Below are 10,216 nucleotides of genomic sequence, written 5' to 3'. Positions count from 1 at the left end.
GGTAAGTACATCCACTGAGCTGCTTTCTCTAGTGATTTAAATCTGATCGTAGCTTCTTTTGGTTCTTCTTGAGTTTTCTTGAGTGAGTCGTCTGCAACCAAGAATAACTTATTGCCGCGTCTCAATTTAAATGGGAATTTCCCCAAATGTTTACATAGTTCAGTTGTTGGGATGTAAACAGTAATTCAGGGTTGGTTTTTGTAAAGAAACTTAACCTTAAAGTGACTGTGATAGGAACCAGGGGTTGTGACGTCTACAGTGCAATTATATCGAACTGTCAAGCGTGTTCTGAGTTTATTTGTGATGCTAATGACGGAAAAATAGTGGGAATTGTGCACAAATATGCTGGAAATGGTATATTTCAAGGGCAGTTCCATCCATTTTTCAGAGTTTATTTAGCCGTTAAAGTGTAAACAGAGTTGTGAAATGTGGTTTGGTGTGAAATTCTCTGTTCTAGAGAAACTAGACTCAGAGTTATTCACAGTGGCCCTGATAGAAACCTTGTGTGCAGAGGTTCCTATCAGCACCTCTGTAAACACATTAGAGTCTGTACGTTTCTCCAAAGTGAACCATTTTACACCAAACCACTTCAAACGACTTTTCATCTATCTATCTATCTATCTATCTATCTATCTATCTATCTATCTATCTATATGAGATATGTACTACCTATATCAGGGTGTTATTTATCTGTGTAGGTACTGTACTGTAAGCCAGGGACCACCCTTCATTGACTTCATTTCCATTCAAAACAGCCATTAGTTAGTCAGTCGTTTTTCAGGAGATATTTGTGAGTAGATTATAGGTGAGATAATACACTTGCTTAAGTAAAATGAAAGTCAAAGGAAAACAAGTTTTAAAACAACTGGCCAAGACTTGGTAAACCACCACAACTGTCCCCATGAAAACCAGCACTTCCAGCTTTCCTCTTTAAGAGAGAGGAGAACGCCAAGCACTACTTTGGGAGCATCTTCAAGAGGCCATTACTGAGGAAAGATAAAATTGCATAATAAACAGTCCAGAGTCCAGACCCCAACGTCACAATGCGTTTTGGATTACTGGGATTGTGAGAAGCAGAAAGTACAACCAACTTCTAAGGCTGAACTTTGGACGTGTGGAAAAACATCCCTGCAGGTTTCTTTTGAAAACTGAAACGGCGAGCGAGTTTTTCAGGAAGCTGTAAAAAAATACTGGGAAAGAATGATATTGATTGTGGAGGCTTTTGTGTAAATTTATAAAATGTTTTTCTGCTTTTTTCCTGATGCTGAATCATGAAAATGAACGTCTGTTTTGAGTGGAAAAGCTGTCTTCTGACTTTTGCCCAGCCCTGTATGTCTCACTGCAGTGATTCCCAAACGTTTGAAAATGAAAACAACCACATCATGTCTACATATTTAATCGCAGACTGATTACATCCAAACAAAATCTACCATAAAATAATTGCAAATTCGTCAGATCTACACCTGTATGGTGCATTGTTGTGAAGCAAGTTTTCACAGTTGCTAAAAGGTACATAAGAAAGCATGTAGAGCAGAGGTCACTAAAAGGTCCAGGCCCAGACACTGTCCTATGCGGACCTGGACCTATAACCGATAAACTACAACTAAGTTATTTAATTTCGACAGGGTGGTCCTGTTTTAATTGCTATATCTATTGTACAGTAGTTTTAGCAGCCGGAGACTCAGATCAATCACGTGCTATAAAAATCACACGTGACGCTACTCAGCCAATCATATCAGTGCATTATGATGAGCACTGAGACTCGAGTGAGTGACTCACACACAGGGGAGGGACGAGGTGAGAAACAGCAGTCAGAGAAGAAAGTGAGTCAGATTATTTAACATGGTCACTATCAGAAAAAACTGACAATAAATGTTGAAATATCCCTGAATTGTACTTTATTTGATTCAACATTCAGTTGTTGACTGTATAAGATGTTGATATACCTACTAGGCTACTTCAGTTTACAATATATGGCACTGAATCATAATGCAAGTTATATTTATATTATATCACTGTTGTTGGAACAAAGCCTTACTTTACAGGAGAAGGAAAAACATGCTTTTCTTTTAATGTAAGTCAGTGGAACCAGACATTTTTCCAAGTAATTTTAGGCCATTGGTTTTTGTCCATTCATCATGAAATTTTCACACAATGTAAAGGACAACAGGTATTTTCAAATTATGTCAAAACTGAAAAACGACAAAAATCAATTGGTTTTGTTCCAACAGCTGTGATATAGTAAGTTACATTATGAGGTTTCGGACCTTTTGCTTGAGGAAATTTTCTTTGACTGGACCTTATTGAATTTTAATAAAAGACCTCTGATGTACCATAATCATAATGCCAGCAACTGATTGCATTTTTTATTTATTACATATCCATAAACATGGCCCAGCTTGTTGAACTGAAAACAATGAATGTGCGGTCACTCTCTTAGTTTAACGGTTTGAGAAAATTGCTTGAGTCATGTGTGTGTGTGGGTGTGTGTGTGTGTGTGGGTGGGTACGTGAGGCTGTTTTTTACGGCCTTCCACGTGACGTGATTAAACAAACAGCAACAAATGGTCAACCATTTGTGCCAGTAAGTGGGAAGCTTAAATAAGGCCAGGCAAACAGACAAGTCAAATTTGCATTCATCTGCTTCTCGGATCAGCTTCCACAGTGCAAAAAGACTGTATCCATACATCAAGTAGTTTTGATACTTGGCATATGTCTGTCCCAATTCCCAGCCATATTGTGGTCTAATATTTCATAATGTGAATTTATTTTCTTTGTTCTTCCCTTCGTCTCCGACTCACTGGTCCGGATTATTCACTGGGAATGGTCTGTGCTTTTGTATTTCACTCTCCATGCTTGACCCACTTGCAAAAAATGTCATTACGCCCTTCCAACCAGATCAACACCATGGAGGGTAACGGATTGTTGGGTTTGCTTTGAATGAGAAAATCAATAGCTTTGGCTGTAGTGGAGGCCGAAGGCCCTGCACTGCGCCTGTATTGGTTGCACGTGTTTGTGGAGAGGGGGGCGGGGAAGGCCTGGACTGGGTGAGCCTTTAAAAAGTGCTGTGTAAACAGACCCTGCTTGTTTTTTTTTTGGTTCTCAACACAGTCCAGACGAGATAACGGAGGTAAGTACATCCACTGAGCTGCTTTCTCTAGTGATTTAAATCTGATAGTAGATACTTTTGGTTCTTCTTGAGTTTTCTTGAGTGAGTCGTCTGCAACCAAGAATAACTTATTGCTGTGTCTCAATTTAAATGGGAATTTCCCCAAATGCCTGCATAGTTCAGTTGTTGAGATGTAAAAAGTCATTCAGAGTGTTTTTGTAGAGAAACTTAACAACCTTAAAGCAACCAGGGGTTGTTACTATTGTATTGAGTTCATTTGTGATGCTAATGATGGTAAAATAGTAGTGAACCTGAAAAAAATATATGCCCTTTGTGGGCTACTTTGCCATACAGAGACCTGCATGTACATCTCCAGCATAAATGGACTGTTAAAAATGTTTTAGGACAAATCCATCTCAAAACTATCACACCAGGAAGTTTCGTAATATGGTTTTATAGCGTATGACTTTATATGAGGGAGCAATAAAAGCTTCAGATGTCTGGTTCCTATCACCACCACTGTGAACAGCTCCGATCGTAAGAACTTCACATCAAACCACTCTAAATGACTGTTTACATCAAAATGACTGAATAATGCCAAAACTTGGAAAAATTGGTGTAATTGTTCTTTTCACAATGTCTTTCAACTCAAGGGTCTTCAGCTGTTTGCTGGGACTAAATGTGCCCAAAAAGAGGACATACGATGATATTTTGTGCTCTGGGGAAATTTAGCTGCTCCACATGAAAGAAAACTGCAGTATCCATCAAACGTATTACATAATCACAAATAATTGAACTGACCACATTTTTTTTTCCACAGTTGTTAGCTTTCACAATCTTTAGGCTGCAAGAACCAGAATGTGAATTGCCTAAAACGCCTTTATTGAGACACACAGGTCTTGCGAAAACAATAGAAGTCTCAACTTCCGGCTGTAAAACCTTTAGGAAGCTGTGGCGAATGATTTTATAGTAAGAACTGAAGTTTGAGCTCGAGCTGTGTCGACAGCTTGGAAGCAAGGAAGTGAATCGGCTAAATTGGCCGCTAGCCTTGTACGTTAAAGGCTGCATAGAATGACAAATCTGATATAAGTTGTCCGCTAAACTTCAGGATTGTGACTGAGGCTTTTATTAGAAAAGCGAGAGACCAGTTTTATTTGTTTTGTTTTGTTTCCTGAGATTAAAGTGAAAGTTTGGCCTCAATGTAAAGATATTTTCCCCCTACCTCACGTATAGCAATCTTGTGCCTCAGGTCTCTTTAGTTTCGTGCTGGAGCCAGAGACAGTGTATGAGGAGCCTGGCCACTTCCTATTCCTCCCATTATATCAAAAACAGGTCTGCTAAACAGCAGAGTGAGTCCTTAATGAATGGGAGTGAATGGCACTCCAAACAAAAAGTTAAAATAGTTTCTAGTCACTTTTTCTAGAACGTTTCATTAATTTTAGAAAGTTGAAGGATGGATTTCCCAAAAAAAAAAACGAAATCTTACCGATATATTTCCATTTTTCTGCGGCAAATTGGTTTTGGGCAGCAGGAGGCAGGCTTTACAGCTAGAGCATGATGATTGGTTGGCGAACGAAGCAGCTCACTGACTGTTCACACTCACTGACGTCATGGACCGACATGAGGCGTCATTTTAAACTCCTATAACTCGAGTTTAAAAGCTCTTAAACTATAACAGCTGGGTTAAAATGTTTTATCACGTTCTGTGTTCAGGAAATGAATCTATTCTTTTACATTAAAAATGTTTAAGCATTTATAAACGATCATTTTGCTCGAATGCTCCATATCAATCCATTCATTTTGGACTCACTCAGGAGCGCCCTCTAGCGTTTGAGAAACCCGGAAGACATTGCAGAGCCGGGAAATTCTCCTCTCTACAAGTTATCTGCTGACTGGAAGCTTGTCGCTACTGGTTTAGCTTGTTTGTGTCTAAACAGGTCAAAACTTATTACAGTTTTCTGACACTGTGTGGCATCCCGTTACCTTTAAACACGGACAAAAGTGCACACAAAAAAATTCAGGGTTCAAATGGCTGCTGCTACTGTTTTCTGCTGTTACAGCGCAGACTTGACAAAAGATGGGTCTTTAAAAGTTCTCAGTAAAGCAAATTGTTCTTTTTAGGACCGTGAGTTCTATATACAACCAATTCAGGCTTAAATGGTTCTTGCATGATGAAATGGTTCTTCAGATTGATGGAGAATGTGTTGCATATGGTTCTCTACCATCAGAACGGGTTCTTCTATTGTTAAGCTTGACATCATAGCATTCGAGAACCCTTTTCGCTGCTATATAGAACCAAATACAACACATTCTCCATCAGTCTGAAGAACTACTGCACCATTCAAAGAAATGTTTAAGCATGAAATGGTTCTATATACACACTTAAAAAAGATGGTTCAAGGTTTCGTTATTATAGGCAATAGGTCTTTCTAGAACCATGAGTTCTTTGCATGGTGAAGTAGTTCTTCAGATTGATGTACAATGGTTCTATAAAGCTCCAGAAAACGTTCTTCTACTGTTACAAGCTGGACATTGTAACAACAGCAGAACCCTTTTTGTGCTATATAGAACAATTTTTGAAAAATACAACACTTTCTCCATCAATCTTAAACACCAGGCAGAGAACGCATGAAATATAGCGTTATATGTCATGCGGTGTCAGAAACCCAGCTATGTTAACCTTGTAGCTCCTGTCAAGGCTAATATAGCTACACCTTTACTAATCAACTATATTTAGGGTAAGAGTAGGGGTGGGGGGTGTAAAATGGTCTAAGCTGGTCTATGCTGGTCTCATCCTGATCTGGTTCTGGTATGCCTGGTCACCCCAGCATGGTCAAAACACGATATATGCTGGTTTTGGTGCTGATTAAGGTATATTCATAATTGTTGCTGACCAGCAAACCAGCATCGAAAACACAACATAACACTGTTGTCAGAAGAAAAATCTCCAAAATTGTAACTTTACAGGAGAAGGAAAAAAACCTACTTTACTTTTAATGTAAGTCAGTGAAACCAGATTTTTTTCCAAGTCATTATGGGCTGTTTCTTTTGATCTAGTCCTTTTCTATGAAATTTACACACAATGTAAAGACCAACTGAAAAACGACAAACGTGGAGATAAGAGGTACGAGATACCACACAAATCCACCAATACAAGCTATTGTGTATGTGTACTGTATTTAGCTGTAGGGCCAGGACGATGCAGGGTCTTCTGGCTCTGTGGCTGTCCACTCTGCCTGCTCTGCTCTGGGCGTCCCCACTATTTGTGGAGGGAGATAATGATGGATCACAGATCTGTAAGCCCTCCCCAGACTGGACTATAGATGGCCATGCCCCCATGAAGGAGCTGGTGGGAAAAGTCGCGGTGGTGGCTCTGCTGAAGGCCAGCTGACAGTTCTGCCTCACGCAGGCCGCCAGGTAAGGCTGGGCGATGTGACAAAAATATAACATCATGATACTTTTTCAAGACATTTTATATGTATCGCAACATTGACATTTTCAGAGGAGGGTGGGTGGATTCCCAGTGTTTGCTTGAGGTATTTGCATAAAGCCTGCTGGGAAGAAGGGAAGAAAAACAAACAGGATAATAATTTGTGAATCCTGTCAGATGAGGCTGAGGGATATAATGCCGAGCCATGGAATATTGCATAACATGATGAAGGCCCCTATAATAGGGACTAGGCCAGAAGGACAGCGGCATGAAAAAGTCCCGGATTTCCTTTGCTGCAAATTTGTCAAAGTGTGTCAGATCTTTCAGTGCTTTTACTGTGACCAATATACTGAAATAAAGAAAACCAAATACTTTTTCACAGCAGTGTACAAAGGTCAAAGCTATTCTTTTGTGCAGGCTAGGTGGGCTGCGTGATAAGCTCTCTCGGGGCGGCCTGACAGAGGTGAGCTTTCTTGTGGTGAACGAGCAGGAGGCCCAATCCAGAGCCATGTACTGGGAGCTGAAGAGAAGGACGGCCGAGGGCATCCCCGTCTACCAACAGAGGCCGCTGCAGTCGGACGTGTGGGAGACCCTGCAGGGAGACAAAGATGACTTTTTAGTTTACGATCGGTATTTAGCTACTAGCTATTTCTATTACAAGCTGTTTTTCTTGCTTAAGCCAATGGAGCATCAGTGAACTGGCCGGTCATTGATGTGTTAGGCCCAAAACATACTCCACGCAAAGGTGTGACCACAGATGCTTCTAGCTGTGTCTAGGGGTTTCACGCGTAGTTGCGTTCAAAAATGGGGCGCTATAACGACAGCCCAGCCTGACCAAGCGGTCTTGTACTGCCAACGTGCTTCTCAACTGCCATTGCAGACGACCACTGAAGTCTCACGCATAGAAATATGATTAACTATCGCGTTTCCAATCCAAGAGAAGGGGTCACTCTCCTCTACTGCCCTTGTTTAGTTGTAGAGGCTGCTGTAATAACAGTAGATCCCTCTCTGATCTGTAATCTATCGCCCCCTTCAGTACTGAGTGTTTTAACTCCACAGCAATGTAAGAACACGTGGTGAGTTTGTACAGAAGGACCGAATGTTTGCAATGTGTTGACCGAACGCTCTCATTGCGTTCCCATCCATGAGTGAAGTATGTTTCGGGCCTTAAGGTTCAGGAGGCCAGGAGTGCGCTTGTAGTGTGAGGCCTATAGAAAAACCCAGGCTTGATATCCTGAGGCTCTGCTCAATGTTTACATCATCTCTTTCTTTTTCTCACTGTCTGTCCAGCTGTGGCCAACTAACCTTTCACATCGTCCTGCCATACAGTTTCCTCCACTACCCCTATGTGGAGGCCGCAATTAGAGCCACGTACCACAAAGACATCTGCAACTGCACGGTGAGCAAATATCTCTGAATCTGAGTTATAACGTCTGAACTTAAAGCGAAGTTTCAATTGTCAACTTAACCCAAACACAGTCAATCAGTTAAGATATGATTAGCATCTGAAGCTGACTTCTTTAGTTTTGCATGGGAGCTACAAGACTAGTATAGCTGGCAAGTTATGAGAGTTTAGAACCATTTTTGCCAACTGTGTTTGCACACTGTGGAATTAGACCTCCGCATTTAAGCCATATGCATGCACACTAGTGAACACACACACTAAGGGGCAGTGAGCACACTTGCCCGGAGCAGTGGGGGGTCCTATCCACGGTGCCCAGAGAGCAAATTGGGGGTTAGGTGCCTTGCTCAAGGGTACTTCAGTCATGCACTGTCAGCCAAGGGGATCGAACCAGTGATCCAGTCACAGGGCTGCTTCCCTAACCTCCAGCCCACGACTGCCATGAAAGCTTATAACTATTTGGGATGTGCTGACTAATTTTCATATTAGAGTATCAGTAACATATCATGAACGGATAACCACAGAGAAAAAAAAACAATAGCAAATAAAATAGAGCCTGGTCATAAATAATGTGACTTATAATGTAGCCTTTAATGTTTTTAGGTGATGGCAGCAAAATAGAGCAGCAACACAGATTAATACATTTGTTTTATTATTTAAAACCAGCCAAAGGGGAAATCGGTAGGTTTTCAAGATAAGGCTGCCTCTTCAGATGAGCTACTGAGAAAATAGAGCCACTCAGGATGCTGATGAGGACTTGTCCTTTTCTAAAGTGCCAACATATTATTTGTGAGAGAAAAATATTTAGCCTAGCGATACAGCTGTGCTATCTCTGGACTTCTTAGCCACATCCTTAACCCTTAACTCACAAGATATTTATTCGTTTACTCATAAGATTTTATCTGTCTTCGGGTGATGAAATGCAATGAATATACAAACAGTCTTTTTCGTAGATACTGCCACCTTAAATGAGTTAACGAGTAACAGCTAAGCTAACAAGTTAGTGTTGTGCTAAATGCCTAAGCTTTTAGACACTTGCCTCCAACTGTATCCAGTTGTAAAGTAAATACGGTTGCTTATATGGTTTCTCCCACTGTCTATGAAAATGAGTACTTAGCGTGGCTAAAAGCAGCAGTAGCAGCCATCTGGAAGCTGGAATTTCTGTACAAACACCCATTTGTTAGTAACATTAGCCTCATAGTTCCAGTGCAAAACTAGAAGCAAGCTACTCTTAGCTGATTCACTACATTAAGTGTAAGGTTACAACTGGTTACACTAGAATTTTTACCTGAACTTCAGTGCTAATTGTGGCTTATCTGCCTCCTGACCTTCAATGTCTTTGTTTTAGGTGGATTCCAATTCCACTCTTTCAGCGGATCTACGAAATTCCAGCAGCGTGGCCAAAGGAGAAAACCAGACCATGACTAGTTCAGAGCCCACACGCCCTCTGGTGGACCGTGCTGACCACCATAGCCATCATCACCATGACCATCCCAGCCAAAGCCATGGTCATACCTCACATAGCACAAATCCACTCATCACCAAGGCTGGGGAGAGTCACCATAGCACACACAACACAGAGTACGAGGGCCACATCACACACAAACATGAGCATCATCCAGCAGACAGTTAGGCTTTTTTACAGTAGCATCTCATTGTGCCTCTTATTATGCATTTCAGTGTATCGCTGTTGTCAGATTAAAACCTCGTATCTACCAAATGGTAACTTTACAGGAGAAGGAAAAGACACTCTACCTTTTAATGTATGTCAATGGAACCAGACATTTTTCCAACTACCTTTGGGTAATTTCCGTTGGTCTATTCATCATGAAATGTACACAGAAGATGTAGAACCACAGGTCCTTTCCAATTATATCAAAAACTGAAAAACAAAAATGAAAAATGGAGATATGAGGTTTTGTTCCAACAACAGCAATAGTTTTCATACCTGCTTTTACTTCATTCAGAATTTTTTCTTTTCTTTTTTTTTTAGTTACATTATATTTACACATTTTACATATTTGATCTCTGTTTTTTTTTATGTTTTCTTAGTTACTGCAATACAAGGCTGCTGTAGAGATGAAGACACAGTAGAAACAATGCTGATGGGTAATTGGCGCCGTTCATACTTGCTGGTCACTGGCTGTGTTTACATGCAATACATTCTGAATACAGATTAAGACTAAGGTGTTTATATGCACTCAACTCAAAAATCTGATGGAAAATCTTTGTTGACATGCTCACTGCTTAGAGTAAACGTTACCATGACAGAGAAC

General features: G+C 40.7%; 1 protein-coding gene across 1 annotated transcript; it reads left to right on the top strand.

Annotated features, from left to right (window-relative positions):
- Positions 1 to 3,083: 3,083 nt before the first annotated feature.
- On the top strand, positions 3,084 to 9,822 carry selenop2 (selenoprotein P2). The gene is made up of 5 exons (XM_017705994.2): positions 3,084 to 3,129; positions 6,292 to 6,525; positions 6,956 to 7,168; positions 7,829 to 7,937; positions 9,289 to 9,822. Exons 2-5 carry the CDS (start codon positions 6,308 to 6,310, stop codon positions 9,571 to 9,573), a joined length of 825 nt encoding a protein of 274 aa, XP_017561483.2. The 5' UTR covers positions 3,084 to 3,129; positions 6,292 to 6,307; the 3' UTR covers positions 9,574 to 9,822.
- The last annotated feature ends 394 nt before the right edge of the window (positions 9,823 to 10,216 follow it).

This window comes from Pygocentrus nattereri, chromosome 19 (genome assembly GCF_015220715.1).
Source record: "Pygocentrus nattereri isolate fPygNat1 chromosome 19, fPygNat1.pri, whole genome shotgun sequence".
Taxonomy (NCBI): domain Eukaryota; kingdom Metazoa; phylum Chordata; class Actinopteri; order Characiformes; family Serrasalmidae; genus Pygocentrus; species Pygocentrus nattereri.
This window is presented reverse-complemented; position numbering and strand designations above follow the sequence as displayed.